This window comes from Pseudophryne corroboree, chromosome 1, assembly GCF_028390025.1.
Source record: "Pseudophryne corroboree isolate aPseCor3 chromosome 1, aPseCor3.hap2, whole genome shotgun sequence".
In the NCBI taxonomy this organism is placed as follows: domain Eukaryota; kingdom Metazoa; phylum Chordata; class Amphibia; order Anura; family Myobatrachidae; genus Pseudophryne; species Pseudophryne corroboree.
The window spans coordinates 82,848,640-82,870,358 of NC_086444.1; the positions used below are offsets into that span (position 1 = coordinate 82,848,640).

At 45.3% G+C, this 21,719-nt stretch overlaps 1 protein-coding gene across 4 annotated transcripts in view; it reads left to right on the forward strand.

Moving 5' to 3' along the window:
• The window catches only part of NIPBL (NIPBL cohesin loading factor), a 319,095-nt gene extending 297,760 nt beyond the window's left edge, over window positions 1-21,335 (forward strand). For 2 of the 4 annotated variants that reach the window (XM_063961082.1, XM_063961092.1), the window contains exons 41-47: window positions 7,892-7,999; window positions 8,095-8,295; window positions 8,979-9,125; window positions 9,441-9,721; window positions 10,497-10,671; window positions 17,817-18,002; window positions 20,176-21,335. In XM_063961082.1, the coding sequence (XP_063817152.1) occupies window positions 7,892-7,999; window positions 8,095-8,295; window positions 8,979-9,125; window positions 9,441-9,721; window positions 10,497-10,671; window positions 17,817-18,002; window positions 20,176-20,538 (1,461 nt within the window). In that variant the 3' untranslated portion in view covers window positions 20,539-21,335. Of the gene's footprint in view, window positions 1-7,891; window positions 8,000-8,094; window positions 8,296-8,978; window positions 9,126-9,440; window positions 9,722-10,496; window positions 10,672-17,816; window positions 18,003-19,809; window positions 19,876-20,175 lie in introns of those variants that run through there. The other 2 variants (XM_063961101.1, XM_063961110.1) reach the window with 2 other exon arrangements.
• Window positions 21,336-21,719: the final 384 nt, after the last annotated feature.

The following is a 21,719-nucleotide window of genomic DNA, read 5'->3' on the forward strand; positions in this document are numbered from 1 at the left end:
AGACAATGGATCTTCAAAGCTACTGTGGGTAAGTCCACATATCTTCCTTCTGCAGCTCCCCCAGCCAGGAAGGCCTACTAAGGACCTAATCTACAGTCCTTTCGGACTGCCAAGTTTAAGGGCAAAGCTAGAGGTTCTTATACTGCCACCAGAGGCGCTAGAGGTAAAGTACGCAAACCAGCATCTGCCGATTCGCAGGAACAGAGCTCAAGCTCTGCTTCCTCAAAGCCTTCAGCATGACGGAGGACCGCGATGCCTGGAGGACTGGCAGGTGGGAGCCCGATTAAAAAAATTTCAGTCACATCTCGTGCCAGGATCCCTGGGTCATAGATCTTATTTCCCAGGGCTACAGACTGGAGTTTCAGGAGCTTCCACCACACAGATTATTCAAGTCAGGCTTACCAGTTTCACAAAAGGCAAGTATAACCTTACAGGACGCCATTCAAAAACTGGTACAGACTCAGGTCATTGTTCCAGTTCCACCTCCTCTGCAAAACAAGGGGTATTACTCCAACTTGTTTATAGTACCGAAACCGGACGGTTCGGTAAGACAGATTTCTGATACGTCCTAGAGGATGCTGGGGACGCTTCAAGAACCATGGGGTTTGGACGGGATACGCAGGAGACATGGGCACTTTAAGACTTTAAAAGGGGTGTGAACTGGCTCCTCCCTCTATGCCCCTCCTCGAGACTCCAGTTTAGAATCTCTGCCCAGTGAGACTGGTTGTACACTGGGGAGCTCTCCAGAGTTTCTCAGAAAAAGACTTGGTTAGGTTTATTATTTTCAGGGAGAACTACTGGCAACAGTCTCCCTGCATCGTGGGACTTAGGGGAGAGAAGCAGACCTACTTCTTGAGTTTCAAGGCTCTGCTTCTTAGGCTACAGTACACCATTAGCTCCTGAGGGTCTGAACGCTAGGTACGCCTAGATGCTCGTTCCCAGAGCCCGCTGTCACCCCCTTGCAGAGCCAGAAGTCAGAAGACGGGTGAGTAGAAGAAGATCAGAAGACTTCAGTGACTGCTTTGAGGTACCGCAAAGCGGGCGTGCTGCGCGCCATGCTCCCACACACAGCAGCACTACAGGGTGCAGGGCGGGGGGGCGGCCCTGGGCAGCATGTAAATCCTCAATATGACCTGGCAAAAGTGGTTTTTAAGTGCCTAGGCACTGAATCCGGTCCCCCGCCAGTTTAAATATTTGATAAAATAGCGGGGCTGAAGCGCGCCATTGAGGGGCGTGGCTTAGCCCTCACAGCTCTCACCAGCGCCATTTTCTCTCCACAGAGCTGCAGAGACGCTGGCCTTCCTCTTCACTGCTGTACAAGTAACAAGGTGCAAAACGGGTGGGGCACAGTATATTTGGTGCTATTTAATGTAATATAAAAGCGCGAACAGGTCTGGGTCTTTATATAAAAGTGTTCAGAACTGGGATAAGCGCTGGGTTGTGAGCTGGCAAACTCCCTCTGTGTTTCTTTGACAGGCTTTACTGTGGGTCTGTCCCCTATATGCCCAGTGTGTTTGTGGGTGTCTGTGCCTGTGTGTCGACATGTCTGAGGCAGAGTGCTCTTCCCAGGAGGAGACTGGATTAGGGAAAGAAACGGCTGTGGGAGTGACCCTGTCGGCACCGCCGACTCCTGATTGGGTAAATGCTTTGAATGCGAATGTGGTTCGGTTGAATAAAAGATTGGATAAATCTGAGTCTCAAAACCAGGCATGGAAAATATCCGTAGAGGATGTGTTGTCCCAGGTTCAGACCCCCTCGGGGTCACAAAAGCGTTCATTTACCCAGATAGCAGATACAGATACCAACACGGACTCTGACTCCAGTGTCGACTGCAGTGATGCCAGATTACATCCAAAACTGGCTAAGAGCATTCAGTGCATGATTGTGGCAATAAAATCATGTTCCTGATACAAGGGTCTGCATGTATAAAGGAAAGAAACCTGAAGTAATGTTTCCTCCCTCTCATGAACTGAACACTCTTTTTGAAAAGGTTTGGGAAAATCGTGACAAGAAGTTTCAGATTCCCAAGAGAATTCCGGTGGCATATCCGATCCCCTCGGGGGATAGGGAAAAGTGGGAGTCACCCTCCACTGTGGACAAAGCTTTATCACGGCTGTCCAAAAACCGATTTTGAACCTCAAGTCGCTGAACCCGTACTTACGAGTGTTCAAATTCAAGATGGAGTCTGAGAGCGGTGATCTCAGGTCTGGAGGAGGAGGTATTCTTAGTGTCTCTGGATATCAAGATGCGTACCTTCACATTCTGATCTGGCTGCCTCATCAGGCTTATCTACGTTTTGCACTGCAGGACTGTCACTACCAGTTCCAGTCCCTGCCATTTGGTCTCTCTGCGGCACCGAGAGTGTTCACCAAAGTGATGGCCGAGATGTTCTACTCCGCAAACAGGGAGTGAACAAAATTCCGTACCTGGACGATCTTCTGATAAAGGCACCATCCAGGGAGAGGTTGTTGGACAGCATTGGATTCTGAATTTACCAAAATCTTGTCTGGAACCGACGCAGAGGCTTCCTTTTCTGGGAATGATACTGGACAGAGAGTGTGTTTCTTCCCTTGGAGAAGGCTATGGTAATCCAGTCGATGGTTCAGGCTGTCCTGAAGCCGACCCGGATCTCTGTGCATTCGCCTTCTGGGGAAAATGGTGGCCTCTTACGAGACTCTTCAGTACAGAAGGTTTCATGCGAGGCCCTTCCAGCTGGATCTGTTGGACAAATGGTCCGGAAATGGTCCAGATTGCATCTTCACATGCACCAGAGGATCGGTCTGTCGCCAAGAGCCAGAATCTACCTTCGGTGGTGGCTACAGACTTCTCACCTCGTCGAGGGTCGGAGGTTCGGGATTCAGAATTGGATACTGCTAACCACAGACGCAAGCCTCAGAGGTTGGGGAACAGTCACCCAGGGGGTGCAGTTTCAAGGAAGATTGTCAAGTCGGGAAGTCGTCCTTCCAATAAACATCTTGGAACTCAGGGCAATCTACAACGCCCTTCTGCAGGCCTCATCTCTACCTCGGAATCAGGCCATTCAAGTCCAGTCGGACAATGTTACGGTGGTAACGTACATAAACTGACAGGGCGGAACGAAAATCAGAGCAGCAATGTCAGGAGGTGTCAAGAATTCTCCTCTGGGCGGAAAAACACGCTGTGGCGTTGTCGGCGGTCTACATTCCGGGAGTAGACAACTGGGAAGCGGACTTCCTCAGCAGACACGACCTACAGTCACCCGGTTCATTGGGGTCTCCACCCAAAGGTGTTCCAGTGGTTGACACGTTGGTGGGGATATTCACAGATCGACATGGTGGGTTCTCGACTCAACAAGAAGCTCAAGCGGTATTGTTCCAGGTCAAGGGACCCGCATGCAGTAGCGGTAGACGCTCTGACAACTTTGTGGGTCTACCAGCTGGTGTACGTGTTTCCGCTACTTCCTCTGATCCCAAGAATTCTAAAGGGAATAAAAAGGGAAAAGGTTCAAGCAATCCTCATTACTTCGGACTAGCTTCGAAGGGCCTAGTAGGCGGATCTTCTCGAGATGCTAATCGAAGATCTGTGGCCTCTACCTCTTCTCGAGGATTTTCTGCAACAGGGCCCGTACGTCTATCAAGACTTACCGCGGCTTCGTTTAACAACATGGACGTTGAACGACTGATTCTAGCCAGGAGAGGGATTCCTGACAGGGTCACCCCGACTATGATGCAAGCCAGAAAGGGGGTAACGTCTAAACATTACCACCGTGTATGGAAGAAGTATGTCTCTTGGTGTGAGAGCAAACAATATTCTGCGGTAGAATTTCATCTCGGACGTCTCCTGCTTTTTATGCAGTCGGGAGTGGATGTAGGCCTATGCCTAGGTTCCGTTAAAGTCCAGATTTCGGCCTTGTCTATTTACTTTCAGAAACAATTGGCTTCTCTCCCTGAGGTCCAGACGTTCTTGAAAGGTGTTCTGCACATCCAGTCTCCCTTTGTGCCTCCCACGGCACCTTGGTATCTCAATTTGGTGCTGCAGTTCCTCCAATCAGACTTGTTTACAGGAGGCGGACCTAAAGTACCTTACGTGGAAGACTGTCACACTGACCTGTGTCTGAGCTAGGGGTGTTGTCTCACAAGAGTGCCTACTTAATTTTCCATGAGGACAGAGCTGAACTCAGAACTCGTCAGCAATTTCTTCCTAAAGTGATGTCCGCGTTTCACATCAACCAACCTATTTTGGTTCCGGCTGTTACGGACACCTCTGCTACTTCAAAGTCTTTTGATGATGTGAGGGCTTTGAAGGTGTATGTAAAATTTATAGCTCATCACAGGAAATCGGACTCTGTTCGTTTTCTTTGATCCCAATAAGATTGGGTTTCCTGCTTCAAAGCAGTCTATTGCACGCTGGATCAGGCTCACTATCCATCATGCTTATTACACGACAGGATTGCCGGTTCCAAAATCTGTACCGGCCTACTCTACTAGGTTAGTGGGTTCTTCTTGGGCGGCTACCCGGGGTGTCTCTGCTTTACAGCTCTGCCGAGCAGCTACTTGGTCAGGTTCGAACACATTTTCAAAGTTTTACAAGTTCGATACTTTGACCTCTGAGGACCTTCAGTTTGGTCAATCGGATCTGCAGGAACCTCAGCACTCCCACCTGGTTTGGAAGCTTTGGTACTTCCCCATGATACTAAATGGATTCCCAGTATTCCCAAGGACGTAAGAGAAAATAGGATTTTAATTACCTACCGGTAAATCCTTTTCTCGTGGTCCATAGGGGATACTGGGCGCCCGCCCAGTGCTTCGTTTTTCCTGCACTGTTACTTGGTTAAGTATTCTGGTTGGTTCAGCTGTTGCTGTTCCTGGTTACAAGTTTGGTTAGCATAGCTTTCCTCTTGTTTTGTGTGTTCATAATCTCACCACTTTCCTTATCTATCCTTCTCTCAAAGTATGTCCGTCTCTTCGGGCACAGTTTCCTAGACTGAGTCTGGTAGGAGGGGCATAGAGGGAGGAGCCAGCGCACACTATCAAATTCTTAGTGCCCAATGCTCCTAGTGGACCTGTCTATACCCCATGGTACTAAATGGATTCCCAGTATCCCCTACGGACTACGAGAAAAGGATTTAGGTAATTAAAATCCTATTTTATAAGACCATGATTAGTAAGACTCTTCTGCCCATCAATGCTTCTAGTCCAAGGGTGTCTAGGTTTAAGTAATTTAATTCTAGTAGAAAAGCAAGTGATCCCGGTCATTCCTCCACTCCTTTTTGAAGCCAGTCTACGTCTTTTCTGGGCTCTGTGGTACATGTCTGCTTCAAATGGATGAGCAAAATCGTAGATCAAGGTGTTTTTGTTGGATCTCCTGACGTCCACTCCTAGATGGCTTTTCACGAGAGATGAAACCAGTAATTTTGATAATTCCAGTTGTGAAAGAGCAGAAAGTATAAAGTTTCTATTCAAAACTCTTCATTGCGCAAAAGCTAGACCTATTCTAATGACACGCCTTGAATGTGAAGTCTCTAAACACAGCTTTGACTGGACCCGTTTCACATGCAGTCTCTGAGATCTTTCATAACCAGCTTGTCATAGGGCGAGTTCATAGTCTCAATGGACATAAAACAGGTGTATTTTCATGTTTGTATCTTTGAATGTCATCACTGTTTTCTCAATTTTGAAGTTCACAATCATCAATTAAAATTTCAGGTTTTGGCCTGGTGACCGCGCCAATGGTAATCACCTTGATCATGGCAGTTATGGCTGCAAATCTGAGCTCCAAGGGTTGACTATAGTGCCTAAAGACCCCATATATCTAATCCCTGATTCCCCAACCAGAACCACCAATCCGTTGGGGAAATTCTTCATTTTAAAAATCACAGATTTGACAATCCCATCCATTTTCTAATGGGATCGAGGAATCAAAATTTTTAAACATTGCGGCAATATGTTGCTGATATATGGGGGTCTTTATTTGGATGATCTACTGATCAAAGTGTGGTCATTGACCTTGCTTCAGGCGTATGTTCCAGTGATGGCCCAGATCTACAGTCCAACTTCCAAAGATAGTCTAGTAACTACCCAGTTATCATCATCTTAGGGCTACTGTTCAGTGCAACACAATAGAAGGCGTTCTTGACAGAAAAATAAAGGTTTGTGTCACTGCCTCTCAGAACAGTGTTTTAGGGAAGATTGTTTGACATTTGAGGCAGTTCAGTCTTAGCCGTTCCACTCGAGCATTGTGACTGTCCTCATATGTGATACTTGTAAATCTGTGTGTGACTGAGTCTATATGTATCATAACAGAACTTGATAAGCAGTAAAACCACGGTCGCTGTATCATAGCAGCTCATATGCAGACTCAGTCGCACATAGATATACAAGTGTTACATATAAAATTAATTAGCAGAGTTTCCTGGTGCATCCCAGCTGCATCGTGCTGCACTTAAGAAGCATTTTCGCCAAGAGACTGCCGACGGTAGCAGTGTCTCACGAGACCTGACGCACTTAGAGGGACTGTTTGGCGCGACTGCGTCAAATATGCATGATGACACATTTGTACGTCTCTTTTTATTTTGTTCCTGTACATCAGTGGTTTGTGACTTAAGGCCAGCTTTATCAAAGCTTGGAGAGCGGAAAAGTACTAACCAATACACTCCTGTCATGTTACAGGCTGTTTTTATAAAAATAAATGCCAGTGGATTGATTGGTAGTTTCTCTCTCCTAGCTGTGCCTTAGTTCTTTATTTCAGATCTCTGCTCTACATTTTCTGTCAGAAAAAGTGTAAGGTGGTACCCAGTTTCCATCAGGATATTGGGATCCTGACCTTTGGCAGCGGTCAGTCTTTGGAAGTGTAAGGATCACGGTTGTTCTCTGCAATACGCACGAGGTATGGTTGGCCTGCCTATATGTAGACCATTGCTAGATGAATAATTTGATGAGCTTACACTACGTGGGACCATCTTTTTCCTGCAAATTCTAAGAGCTCAGTGTGCGCCTCCTGAGCAACGCAGCAAGGAGCCCTGGTAGGTAAGCTGTGTTGGGTTACTGCTCAGGCTGTATCTACTAGGTTCTACAGAGTTAGTGATTTTGAATCTGTAGATGCCGGTTTTGAAAGGAAGGTGGTTGTGCACGTCATGCACTAACCTTATACACCCGTTAAGGTTTCACAAAGGTCCCACTGTCCCCCAGTAAGATGAAGGACTGATCGCCTAACCTTGTTATGTTAGAGTCCCTTGTTTTCGGCTGTTGGTTGTACTTGAAAAAAAAAAAAAAAAACTTGCTAGCAAGCTGGATGGTACAGAGGGTATGGTTACAGACTGTGTGCCCACATTCCCAACTGAGCCTCTGTGCAGAGGCTCTATCCACTGTTCCTTCATTCTCAGAGAGAAGGATGTAACAGAACTCTGGGCAGTACGGACGGTGTAATGGTTAGCATTACTGCCTCACAGCACTGAGGTCATGGGTTCAATTCCCACCATGGCTCTAACTGTGTGGAGTTTGTATATTCTCCCCGTACTTGCGTGGGTTTCCTCTGGGTACTCCGGTTTCCTCCCACACTCCAAAAATATACTAGGCTCCCAACAAAATTAACCCTAGAGTGAATTTGTTTGTGTGCACATGTGGTAGGGCATATATAGATTGTAAGCTCCACTGGGGCAGGGACTGATGTGAATAGCCAAATATTCTCTGTACAGCGCTGCGGAATATGTGTGCGCTATATAAATAACTGGTTACAAACAGAGGTAGAACTATCCTGTTTTACCGTTTACAAGTGAAACTACAGAAAAAACTGCTTTTAGTTGTATTTGCGTTAGCCAGTGAAGCGCTTTTATAGACTGTGTATTATAAGCTTGTGTGGTCTCCGCTCAAGTTTTAATTTGTCAATTTTAACTCAGCCTTTGCTGTAATTTCAGTGTGTGCCCTATCTGATTGCAATGGGGACAGACCCTGAGCCATCCATGCGGAACAAAGCAGATCAGCAGCTGGTGGAAATAGACAAGAAATACACTGGATTCATCCATGTGAGTCCGTCTCCCCCCAGTATATAGCCCAGGACTTCCCCCAGCGTTCTGTAACTTACCAGCACATTAATAATGTCCTTTGCTTTCCATTGTAGATGAAAGCAGTGGCCGGCATCAAGATGTCCTACCAGGTGCAGCAAGCCATCATTTCCGACGCAAAGCGAATAGTGCGTGGCTTCCGGCAGGACGAATCCACCAGCGCTCTCTGCTGCCATCTTTATTCGATGATCCGGACCAACCGGCAGCACAGACGCGCTTTCCTGATCTCCTTACTCAACCTGTTTGATGATGCTGCGGTACGGACAGATACATACTCCGCCTATAACATCCATTCTTTCATCTTCCATGACGCAGTGCTCCCTGCATTATAACGACTCTTAACAGTCTGCGTAACCATAAGCATTTTTATTTATAGAACTACTAGTTTACACAGCATTAAATTGGATTATTAGTGGGTTTTAGTTTAATTATTAGTAATAGTCATCTTTATCAATAAGGACAGATCTGAGATTTACAATCCTAACTGTAGTCCCTAGCTAGCAGTTTATAGGGAAGGCAGTCGTCTCCCTGATGATGTACCAGCTTTAAGCTACAGAATATCTTCTTGTATTAAGCATGCATCTAAATGTCATCATCCGCTGCATGCAGCAAATGATCTGTAGAGTTTCCTGTGTAGATCTGGGCAAGTTTTACAAGTGCTTCTACTCATCCCGGTTGGTTCTTTAGCAGTTGTACAAGAAAGGTGGGCAACATGGCCAACCTCATTACACATTTGTTTTTTTTTTTATAATCCTTAACACTGGGTAGGACACTTCCCCCTAGTGTCCACTTTACGAATTACCATGCATTCTACAAACATTCTCTGTATTTTGGAAAAAGTACTATAATAATGTGACAGTGTTGTTGTTTTTTTAAAAGCTACTTTTTAGTTTATTTTTTTAAATGCGTTTTGAAATATTTTTCATTTTGTCTCTTTTAGAGAACAGAAGTAAATATGCTCTTGTACATAGCGGACAATCTAGCCGGGTTTCCATATCAAAGTCAGGAGGAGCCTCTGTTCATTATGCATCATATAGACATTACATTATCGGTTTCTGGTAGCAATCTATTGCAGTCATTTAGAGAGGTAAGTTTCTTGTCCTAGTCAACCCATTTCTCTGTATGCTTCTCAGGAATTTTGGCTCGTTCCTCTGTCAAGAATTGCCCGCCCGCTTTAGTAGCTTTTCTACATCCCCTGTTATGCTTTATGCCGTTACTAATTAGAGAAACAAGTGGGGCTGTCTGGGCATTGCTGCTGTGGGTGGGGTTGAGTAGGTAGTTGTGGGAAACGCATCTATAGAGAAGTTGACACTGGACATTTTATTGAATTCCCTGCTTACAGACTGTATAACACTGTGTTGTAGTAAATGATGCAAAGCTGAATGATGCCTTCCTTTCTCAGTCTATGGTGCAAGCTGGGAAGCCCAAGAAAAAAACCAAGCAGGAGTCATCTGGAGAAGAAAGTAGCAGTGAAAGTGAGGAAGAGGTGGCCAAGCCGAGAAGGTCGCGGAGGCGGGCGGCCTCAGATTCTGACTCAGACAATGAGGACGACGTAGATCACGTCCTGAGCTGCCTGCCCAGCGAATCTGCTCCTCTTATAGAGTTTGCAAATGCCTCACAAGGAATTCTCTTACTTCTAATGTTGAAGCAGCATTTAAAAAACCTCTGTGGCTTCTCAGATAGGTAACTATTGTAGTTAAGAAACATTTCCAACGTAGAGTTTTGTTTTTGAGCATTTTTATACTTTCGCAGTACATTTGACTAAATTCACATTTCCCTGTGATTGCATTGTCTGAAATGGCCCATTTATCAGCAGTCGAATGGGGCAATTTGCAGACGATTGTGCAAATAAATCTGCAATGTATGAGGTTTACAGATTGTGCGAATCGATTGGGATTGTTAAATCAGGTTTCACAGATACATGTTTCATTTCACAGATACATGTTTCATTTCACTAATACATTGGGACTGTCGATTGCTAGTGTTTGAGTAACAATCAGCAGATCTGCAGACCATTTCTAGTAAACTGATGAGTCTCAAGATTGACAGATCTGTTTAACTTAAATCAGGCCTGGCCAACCTGTGGCTCTCCAGATGTTGTGAAACTACACATCCCAGCATGCCCTGCCAAAGTTTAAGCATTTCCTAATAGCAAAACTGTGGCAAGGCATGATGGAACTTGTAGTTTTACAACAGCTGGAGAGCCACAGGTTGGCCAGGCCTGACTTAAATGATCTGCAAATAACTGAAATATATCTCTGTAATGTATGGGCAAATCGGATGGATTGGGGAAATTTATAGCTGGGAAATCACAGGATCTGCCAAACAATAAATTGTGTGTGCTGATGTATGGGCCCCTTTAGTGTAAATCGTCAGACGTACACCGAAAGCACTGCTGTTATGTTATGTGTCCGTCCTTATTACAAAAGGTAAATTTATATATATATTTTCTCTCTAGTAAAATTCAAAAGTATTCCCCATCAGAATCGGCTAAAGTGTATGATAAGGCCATAAACCGGAAAACGGGGGTCAATTTTCACCCCAAGCAGACTCTGGAGTTTCTCAAGAGGGACGTGACTTGTACAAAGATTAATGATGACATCAAGAGGACGATTGCTAAACAATATTTGGATGTAAGTGTTCTGTGGCTATACCGCGGTCGCCAAGTAAAGTGATGTGATCCGGTTCTTGTATTTCCCTTCACACACTATGGGGTATATTCAATTGGTGTCGAAAACTGCCGTCTGTTTTCGAAAAGACGGCAGTTTTCGACTTTTTAAGGTCAAAACGTGATTCGTCCTATTCAATGTCGAAAAGCACGTGGATCGGCGGAATAGCTGCTGATTCATGTGCTTGTGTCGCTTTTCGACCATCTCAGTCCAACATCAAAAGATGTCGGACTGAGATGCGGACCCAGAGGAGGAGAGGGGGGAGAGCCGCAGGGAGACGGGGGGGGGGGGGGGGGGGGGCATACAGTGGAGATCAGCGCTACGGTAGCGCTACAGCAGGATGTCACTCAGCCGCCCGACCTCACGGCAGCTTCCACCCAGCTCCAGCACGCTTGCTGAAGCCGGGTGGACACTGCCGTGAGGTCAGGCGGCTGAGTGACATCCTGCTGCAGCGCTACTGTAGCGCTGATCTCCCCAGTATGCCCGCCGGCTGTCCCCCGCTGGTCTCCCCGCATCTCGCCCCCCTTCTGCTCTGCGTCCCTCATCTTAATTCACTTGAAAAAGTCGAATTAAGATGAGATTGAATAGGGGTTGTCGGATCCATTCCGACAAATACATGTCGGAATGGATCCGACTTTAATTGAATATACCCCTATGTACTCTGAATTACATTTCCTCCTAACTGGCAGTATTATCAATGGGAGATGCTCTGGCAGTGTAACAGAAGATAACGTGTCGTCCTGTCATATAGGGCCTGATTCACAAAGTGGGTGCACTGCTGATGTCGTAGTGGAGCAGTCGTGTAACCGCTCATGCGAGCCCCATCGTGTTCGTATAGAGTCGTAGTTGTGATTTTAGAGAGACGTGTAATGTAGTGGGCGGTGATTGGGAGGTATAAGCGCACGCATATTATGGGACGGTCGTGGGCGTGTCACGAAAGTAGCAGTGTGAAAAGACATTCAGCCACCCACAGATAAGGCCGTGCTCAGGAGATACTGCATCTGTCATAGGGCTGATGCGACTTGTATGCACCAATCTCTATTCCTGAGTGTATGTATGCCGACAGGGGGCCTTGCACATGTGCACACACTGATAGACACAAAAAACTATGGGGCAAATATATTAAACCTGGAGAAGTGATAAGTGGAAAGTGATAACTCACCAGCCAATCATTACGGGTTTGAAAAAATTACAGGAGCTGATTGGCTGGTGCATTATCACCTTCCACTTATCACTTATTTCTCTAACGTCCTAGTGGATGCTGGGGACTCCGAAAGGACCATGGGGAATAGCGGCTCCGCAGGAGACTGGGCACAAAGTAAAAGCTTTAGGACTAGCTGGTGTGCACTGGCTCCTCCCCCTATGACCCTCCTCCAAGCCTCAGTTAGATTTTGTGCCCGAACGAGAAGGGTGCAATCTAGGTGGCTCTCCTGAGCTGCTTAGAGTAAAAGTTTAAATAGGTTTTTTATTTTCAGTGAGACCTGCTGGCAACAGGCTCACTGCATCGAGGGACTTAGGGGAGAGAAACGAACTCACCTGCGTGCAGAGTGGATTGGGTTTCTTAGGCTACTGGACATTAGCTCCAGAGGGACGATCACAGGCCCAGCCATGGATGGGTCCCGGAGCCGCGCCGCCGGCCCCCTTACAGATGCTGAAGCAAGAAGAGGTCCATAAATCGGCGGCAGAAGACTTTCCTGTCTTCATAAGGTAGCGCACAGCACTGCAGCTGTGCGCCATTGCTCTCAGCACACTTCACACTCCAGTCACTGAGGGTGCAGGACGCTGGGGGGGGGCGTCCTGGGAAGCAATGAATTTACCTTAGTTGGCGAAAAATACATCACATATAGCTCCTGGGCTATATGGATGTATTTAACCCCTGCCAGTTTTCCAGTAAAAAGCGGGAGAAGAGCCCGCCGTGAAGGGGGCGGGGCCTATCTCCTCAGCACACAGCGCCATTTTTCCCACACAGCTCCGCTGGTAGGAAGGCTCCCAGAATCTCCCCTGCATCCTGCAACTACAGAAACAGGGTAAAAAAGAGAGGGGGGCACTTATTTGGCAAAATAACAGATATAAGCAGCTATAAGGGTTAGACACTTATTGTAAGGTTGTCCCTATACATATATAGCGCTCTGGTGTGTGCTGGCAAACTCTCCCTCTGTCTCCCCAAAGGGCTAAGTGGGTCCTGTCCTCTATCAGAGCATTCCCTGTGTGTGTGCTGGGTGTCGGTACGTGTGTGTCGACATGTATGAGGAGGAAAATGATGTGGAGGCGGAGCAGAGTGTCTGTAACAGTGATGTCACCCCCTAGGGGGTCGACACCTGAGTGGATGTACTGTTGAAAATTACGTGACAGTGTCAGCTCTATATAAAAAAAACAGTGGTTGACATGAGACAGCCGGCTACTCAGCTTGTGCCTGTCCAGACGTCTCATAGGCCGTCAGGCAGATGGCAGATACAGACGCCGACACGGATACTGACTCCTGTGTCGACGGTGAAGAGACAACCGTGATTTCCAGTAGGGCCACACGATACATGATTGAGACAATGGAAAATGTTTTATACATTTCTGATAATACGAGTACCACCAAAAAAGGGGTATTATGTTCGGTGAGGGAAAAACTACCTGTAGTTTTCCTGAATCTGAGAAATAAAATGTGTGATGATGCGTGGGTTTCCCCCCGATAACAATTAATAATTTCTTAAAAAGTATTGGCTGCATACCCTTTCCCGCCAGAGGTTAGGATGCATTGGGAAACACCCCCTAGGGGGGGATAAGGCGCTCACACGCTTGTAAGAACAAGGGCTCTACCCTCTCATGAGATGGCCGCCCTTAAGGATCCTGCTGATAGAAAGCAGGAGGGTATCCAAAAAAAGGTATTTACACACATACTGGTGTTATACTGCGACCAGCTATCGCCTCAGCCTGGAGGTGCAGTGCTGGGTTGGCATGGTCGGATTCCCTGACTGGAAATATTGATATCCTAGATAAGGATAGTATATTATTGCCTATAGAGCATTTAAAAGATGCATTTCTATATATGCATGATGCACAGCGGAATAATTGCCGACTGGCATCAAGTATAAGTGCGTTGTCCAATTCTACCAGTAAAATGGTCAGGTGATGCGGATTCCAAACGTCATTTGGAAGTATTGCCTTTGAAAGGGGACATTTGGGGTCGGTCTTTTAGACCTGGTGGCCACGGCAACAGCTGGGAAATCCACGTTTGTACCCCAGGTCGCCTCTCAAATTAAGACGCCGTATTATCAGGCGCAGTCCTTTGTTGGCAAGCGGACAAAAGGTTCCTCTTTTCTGCTCGGGACAGAGGGAGAGGAAAAAGGCTGCAGAGATCAGCCAGTTCCCAGGAACAGAAACCCTTTCCAGCCTCTGCCAAGCCCTCAGTATGACGCTAGGGCTTTACAAGCTCAGGCACGGTGGGGGCCCGTTCTCAATGAATTTCAGTGCGCAGTGGGCTCACTCGCAAGTAGACCCCTGGATCCTTCAGGTAATATCTCAGGGGTACATATTGGAATTCGAGACGTCTCCCCCTCGCCGTTTCCAAAAGTCGACTTTACCGACGTCTCCCTCGGACAGGGAGGCAGTTTTGGAAGCCATTCACAAGCTGTATTCCCAGCAGGTGATAATCAAGGTACCCCTCCTGCAACAGGGAACGGGGTATTATTCCACACTATTGTGGTACCGAAGCCAGACGGCTCGGTGAGACCGATTCTAAAATCTTTGAACACTTACATACAGAGGTTCAAATTCAAGATTGAGTCACTCAGAGCAGTGATTGCGAACCTGGAAGAAGGGGACTACATGATGTCTCGGGACATCAAGGATGCTTACCTTCATGTCAAAATTTACCCTTCTCACCAAGGGTACCTCAGGTTTATGGTACAGAACTGTCACTATCAGTTCAGACGCTGCCGTAGGGATGGTCCACGGCACCCCGGGTCTTTACCAAGGTAATGGCCAAAATGATGATGTTCCTTCGAAGGAAGGGAATTTTAGTTATCCCTTACTTGGACGATTCCCTGATATGGGTAAGATCCAGGGAACAGTTGGAGGTCGGTGTAGCACTATCTCAGATAGTGTTGCGGCAGCACGATTGGATTCTCAATATTCCAAAATCGCAGCTGGTTCCGTCGACGTGTCTTCTGTTCCTAGGGATGATCCTGGACACAGTCCAGAAAAAGGTGTTTCTCCCGAAGGAGAAAGCAAGGGAGTTATCCGAGCTAGTCAGGAACCTCCTCAAACCGAGCCAAGTCTCAGTGCATCAATGCACAAGGGTTCTGGGTAAAATGGGGGCTTCCTACGAAGCAATCCCATTTGGCAGATTCCACGCAAGAACTTTCCAGTGGGACCTGCTGGACAAATGGTCCGGGTCGCATCTTCAGATGCATCAGCGGATAACCCTGTCACCAAGGACAAGGGTGTCCCTCCTGTGGTGGTTGCAGAGTGCTCATCTTCTAGAGGGCCGCAGATTCGGCATTCAGGACTGGGTCCTGGTAACCACGGATGCCAGCCTGCGAGGCTGGGGAGCAGTCACACAGGGAAGGAATATCCAGGACTTATGGTCAAGCCTGGAGACATCACTTCACATAAATATCCTGAAGCTAAGGGACATTTACAATGCTCTAAGCTTAGCAAGACCTTTGCTTCAAGGACAGCCGGTGTTGATCCAGTCGGACAACATCACGGCAGTCACCCACGTAAAAGAAGGGCAATGACAGAAACTGCAAGGATTCTTCGCTGGGCGGAAAATCATGGGATAGCACTGTCAGCAGTATTCATTCCGGGAGTGGACAACTGGGAAGCAGACTTCCTCAGCACGACCTCCACCCGGGGAGAGTGGGGACTTCACCCAGAAGTCTTCCACAGGATTATAAACCGTTGGGAATAACTCGACAGGTATTGCGCCAGGTCCAGGGACCCTCAGGCAATAGCTGTAGACGCTCTGGTAACACCGTGGGTGTACCAGTCAGGGTATGTGTTTCCTCCTCTGCCTCTCATACCCAAGGTACTGAGATTGATAAGATGGTGAGGAGTAAGCACTATATTCGTGGCTCCGGATTGGCCAAGAAGGACTTGGTAACCGGAACTTCAAGAGATGCTCACGGAGGATCCGTGGCCTCTACCTCTAAGAAGGGACCTGCTCCAGCAAGGACCCTGTCTGTTCCAAGACTTACCGCGGCTGCCTTTGACGGCATGGCGGTTGAACGCCGGATCCTGAAGGAAAAAGGGCATTCCGGATGAAGTCATCCCTATCCTGATCAAAGCCAGGAAGGATGTAACCGCAAAAACATTATCACCGCAATTGGCGAAAATATGTTGCGTGGTGCGAGGCCAGTAAGGCCCGACGGTGGAAATTCGACTGGGTCGATTCCTACATTTCCTGCAAACAGGAGTGTCTATGGGCCTGAAATTGGGGTCCATTAAGGTTCAAATTTCGGCCCTGTCAATTTTCTTCCAAAAAGAACTAGCTTCAGTCCCTGAAGTTCAGACGTTTGTAAAAGGGGTACTGCATATACAGCCTCCTTTTGTGCCTCCAGTGGCACTTGGGATCTCAATGTAGTTTTTTTTTTTTGGATTCCAAAAGTCACATTGGTTTGAACCACTTAAATCTGTGGAGTTAAAATATCTCACATGGAAAGTGGTCATGCTGTTGGCCCTGGCCTGGGCCAGGCGCGTGTCAGAATTGGCGGCTTTATCCTGTAAAAGCCCTTATCTGATTTTCCATTCGGACAGGGCGGAATTGAGGACTCGTCCTCAATTTCTCCCTAAGGTGTTTTCAGCATTTCACTTAAACCAACCTATTGTGGTGCCTGCGGCTACTAGGGACTTGGAGGATTCCAAGTTGCTGGACGTAGTCAGGGCCCTGAAAATATATGTTTCCAGGACGGCTGGAGTCAGAAAATCTGACTCGCTGTTTATCCTGTATGCACCCAACAAGCTGGGTGCTCCTGCTTCTAAGCAGACGATTGCTCGTTGGATTTGCAGTACAATTCAGCTTGCACATTCTGTGGCAGGCCTGCCACAGCCAAAATCTGTAAAAGCCCATTCCACACGGAAAGTGGGCTCATCTTGGGCGGCTGCCCGAGGGGTCTCGGCTTTACAACTTTGCCGAGCAGCTACTTGGTCAGGGGCAAACACGTTTGCTAAATTCTACAAATTTGATACCCTGGCTGAGGAGGACCTGGAGTTCTCTCATTCGGTGCTGCAGAGTCATCCGCACTCTCCCCCCGTTTGGGAGCTTTGGTATAATCCCCATGGTCCTTTCGGAGTCCCCAGCATCCACTAGGACGTTAGAGAAAATAAGAATTTACTTACCGATAATTCTATTTCTCATAGTCCGTAGTGGATGCTGGGCGCCCATCCCAAGTGCGGATTGTCTGCATTACTTGTACATAGTTATTGTTACAAAAATCGGGTTATTATTGTTGTGAGCCATCTTTTCAGAGGCTCCTTCTGTTATCATGCTGTTAACTGGGTTCAGATCACAAGTTGTACGGTGTGATTGGTGTGGCTGGTAATGAGTCTTACCCGGGATTCAAAATCCTTCCTTATTGTGTACGCTCGTCCGGGCACAGTATCCTAACTGAGGCTTGGAGGAGGGTCATAGGGGGAGGAGCCAGTGCACACCAGCTAGTCCTAAAGCTTTTACTTTGTGCCCAGTCTCCTGCGGAGCCGCTATTCCCCATGGTCCTTTCGGAGTCCCCAGCATCCACTACGGACTATGAGAAATAGAATTATCGGTAAGTAAATTCTTATTTTATCACTGCTTTGTTACATATGCCCCTATGTAACAGCATTTGCACACAGTTGAAAACAGGAGAATGCCATAATGTGTGAGTGCATTCCTGTACGGAGTTCTGTCCCTGGTATACTAGCAAGGTCAGCCTCTGTCAGGGTGCAGTTCTCTCAGGACTGCCTGTACACTGTCTAGATGTAGGTGCTAAAGCTGCCGTCCAATGCAGGCACAGCAGCCCTTACGTTTTCTCAGCATAGACTATCTACAAGATTGTATAAACTAACCTGATCCCCTCTGAGTTAGTTCCTGCGGGTTCACATTGTCCTTTTTTTTTTATTTTTATTTTTTATTTCTCCAGTTCAAGTTGCTAATGGAACATTTAGACCCTGATGAGGAGGAGGAAGAAGGAGAGGTATCGGCAAGCACGGATGCTCGAAATAAAGCCATTACCAATTTACTTGGTGGTAACAGTCCTAAGAATAATGTGGCCGAGACGGAGGAAGAGGAAAGTGATGGGGAGGAGAAGGCTGGGGGCACGTCAGGGGTAAGTAGCCACGTACTAACTTGTGTGTTATAGATTAGTGGCGATAAAGGAGAAGACAGCCTATTTGTGGGCTAAACCAATACTCGTGTTCATGCAGCCTGGTGTTTCAGACTGTCACTGGTTCCTCGGCTGCAGTGTCATTTGCTCCTGCGTGGGCTGATTGGCAGGCTATTGGTTCAGCCCACACCTGCTGCCTTGCGTTTTGATGATCTGTACACCTTGATGCTACTGTATAAGGCCACGCTTGTGTGTCCTCTTCAGTACTCAACACTCCTTGTGCATGTATAACACTAATCATTTGTAGTGTATCACAATATACCATTGTGTAATAATGTTGGGGTGGGTTAGTTGCATGTGGAAGAATAATGTATATGGGGATTCCTCGCTGCTCTGTTTCCTGAGTGTATGAGTCTTGGTCTTTAAAATGAACCCCTTGCTCTTTCCGCTTTGTCCTTCACACCTCTTGGTCTGTTGCTAGCTTCTTACCTCCTAAGCTCCAAGCTTCCTTGTTCCTCTGCCAGCAGCTGCTTATAAATTCCTATTGTGTTTTTTTGTTTCCCCCTACTAATTCCTGTTGTATGCATGGTCCGTGGACAAGACTTTTATATTTACTTTCAAATTACCTCTTACCTGGGTCTCTGTGATCAGTTTCAAACCATTGTTGTTGGATCAGTAAGACGCCAAACATCCGTGTCCGTGCTGCTACTCTTAACAACAGGGGCGTTGTGATTAAACATTTACTTGCCACAGCACTGATCAGAATCCAGATTGAGGACACAATCCCGGGGTTCTTTTTTCTTCGTTTTTTTGCGTTTTTTTTTTTAAAAATAGACGTGTGGTCTGTGACAGGCTATTCCTTTTCTTTAATTGTTTACAACACTATCGATTTTCCATAGAAAGAGAATAGTCTGTTTCATACCACTACTTTAGATTGCAGTGTATTGTGTGATGGTTGTTGGAATGTATGAGAGATTTGGTTGATATAGTATCATAAATCCTATGTGCTGCTATAGTGCATAAGAGTAATGAACCTAAACCATAGAATTGGATTTTTAAAAGCTTCCATTAGTTTAATATTCTATACTGAAGGGATGGTACATCACTGACCGATATCAGGTACTGTCCTACTGCAGACCCAGCCATTTAAAAAAATATATATTGTGGGGGGAAGAGGGGGGTATTCAATTAAGTGCCGTTTTTTCGACTGGTCGAAAAAACTGCACTAATTCGGCACAGTATTCCGCTGTTTTTTTGATCCATTTTCGCCCATTTTCCTTTTTTTTTTTTTTTTTTTTTTTGTAATGGCATGGGCAAAAATTGTGCTGAAAACCCCAGTGAATTCACCAAAACACATGCATCAGCGGCGAATACGCCAATACACATGGTTTTCGCCATGTAAATTCGACCTAAAAATGGGCGAAAAGTGCAGTTTTTTTCGACTTGTCGAAAAAACGGCACTAATTGAATACATTAAGTGTTAATGTCAATTAGCAACACATAAACAAGAAAGTGATTCTTTTAATTTATGTCCTGGAAATTTTTTGTAATATTTTGCATTATTTTAAGCCCCAAAAAATTCCCAAACCCTGATGTGTGCTACTGTGCTTGTTTTATGAACGATGAGTTGCGATAATGACTGTTGTGGTCCCCGTGATGTGGTCTTTTTTTTTTATTTTTTTATTTTTTTTTTATCATATTTTTTTTTTTTTTTTTACAAGCTAGGATTTTTTTCTGATGAGTAATTTGCTGTGGGGGTAAGAAGCTATTTTGTAGCTAGACTTAACCTTTTATACATCTTTTTTTGTAGAAAGGGTTTAGCGGAAAAGGCAAAAAAAAACGTAGAAATTGAGATTTATCCAAAGTAAAAGGTAATTTTAATTTAGATTTCATCTTCTATTCTGTCCCTAATATCTTGCTATAATTTTGTAACACACCTATAGATTTTGAAATTTGAATGCGGTTTGTCGGTGGTACACATTAAAGACCGGACACTCCCTAGGCACTGGTGGTTAAAATGTGGCCCACAGACTGATTTGCATGTGTGCTGGCAAACTTACTACGGTGCCTGGGGTTTAGAATTCTTTGTTTGTGTTGGTATCTCTGACTTTCCAGTGAAGCTCGTATTCTCTCTCTCTCTCTCTCTCTCTTTTTTCTTTCACCTCTCCCCGTGTAGTTAAGAAAATCAAAAAGATTATCAGACTCGTCAGACATGGGAGCACAGATGAATGAGACCGTTGAAGCCCAGGATGTAATTGCAATTTGTTGCCCAAAGTACAAGGACCGGCCACAGATTGCTAAAGTTATTCAGAAAACCAGCCACGGATATCGCGTTCAGTGGATGGCGGGCTCCTACAGTGGCACTTGGGTTGAAGCCAAACGGCGTGATGGACGAAAGCTTGTGCCTTGGGTCGATACAATTAAAGAGTCGGACATCATTCACAAAAAAATAGCTCTAACGAGCGCAAATAAGCTGACTAATAAAACTGCTCAGACTTTACGATCGCTGTATGCAGCCAAGGACGGGACTTCCAGCTAATAATACATTTGTATATTTGCAGCCAAATTTACAGGAAAAAGAGAACAGTCAAACTTGAAATCTCAGCAAAATTCTGGCAAAAAAAATAAGATAAAAAAAATGTTAAAGATCTGTTTTATGAAGCGTAAGAATGGAACTTGGCGGCCTGAAGGAAATGTTTGGAAAACATTGTTGTGGGAGCTTCCTTCGCTGTTGTACAGCAGAAACTTCTCAGTTCATTTTTACTCCCACTGTATTATAGTTTAACAAAAATTTGTTTATATCTTGAAGAATACTTTCTGTTTAAAAAAAACAAACAAAAAAAAATTACAAAAATAAACAAGTGAATGTTGAAAATTAGTCTGTTAATGTTCTTAATAAAGTGTTCTTGGAGTTTAACCTAGCAGCGGATGGCTTTCTTTAGCTTAGCCCGGTTTCCAGGGAAGCATAAATTTTTTTTATTTTATTTTTTACCATTTTTATTTTTTATTTTATTTTTTTTCCAGGCTGTAAAATGGCAGAATGTTCTGGACATATATAATTTATTCTGTTGGGGGGGAGGGGAAAGCATGCAGTATCTATGACCTATCTGCAGGAGATTATTTTTTCCCTTTTTATTTTGTTTTTACATTATTATTTTTTTTGTTTGTAAATGTAGATTTTGATGTACTAAGTCACCCTGAAATTATACGAGAAGGGATCCCGAGAATACCTGCTGGAGAAAATACTGCAATAAATTTTTTTACTTCTTTGTTACTTGTCTGTTTCCATTTGAATTTCTTAATGTAAAGCTGTTTTAAATCCAATTATATTATTTTGCAGTCTTTTATGTAAAAGTTACATTTTTGACACAAGGCATAAAAATATTGTTTATACAGTTTGTATAGGCTAAAATAAACCAGTATCTTTATTTTCATCCCTTTTTAAAGGTTATAGACACGATTTAACTCCCGATTTTATTGTATCTTGAAATATTTAGTGTTAACTATATGATTTAGCACTGTGCCAAACACATTTTCAAGAATGTTTGATATAAAAAGAAACTAGTGTATTCCTTGTATGTTTCAATTTCTTTCCTTTATTATTTCGCAGAATGATACTGATGAGCAATATGAGTGATAAAAAAAAGGTTTCTTGTTGTGGGTGTTGCTTGTTTGTAGTATTCACAAACAATTGGATCCAGAAAGGAACAAAAATTGCTC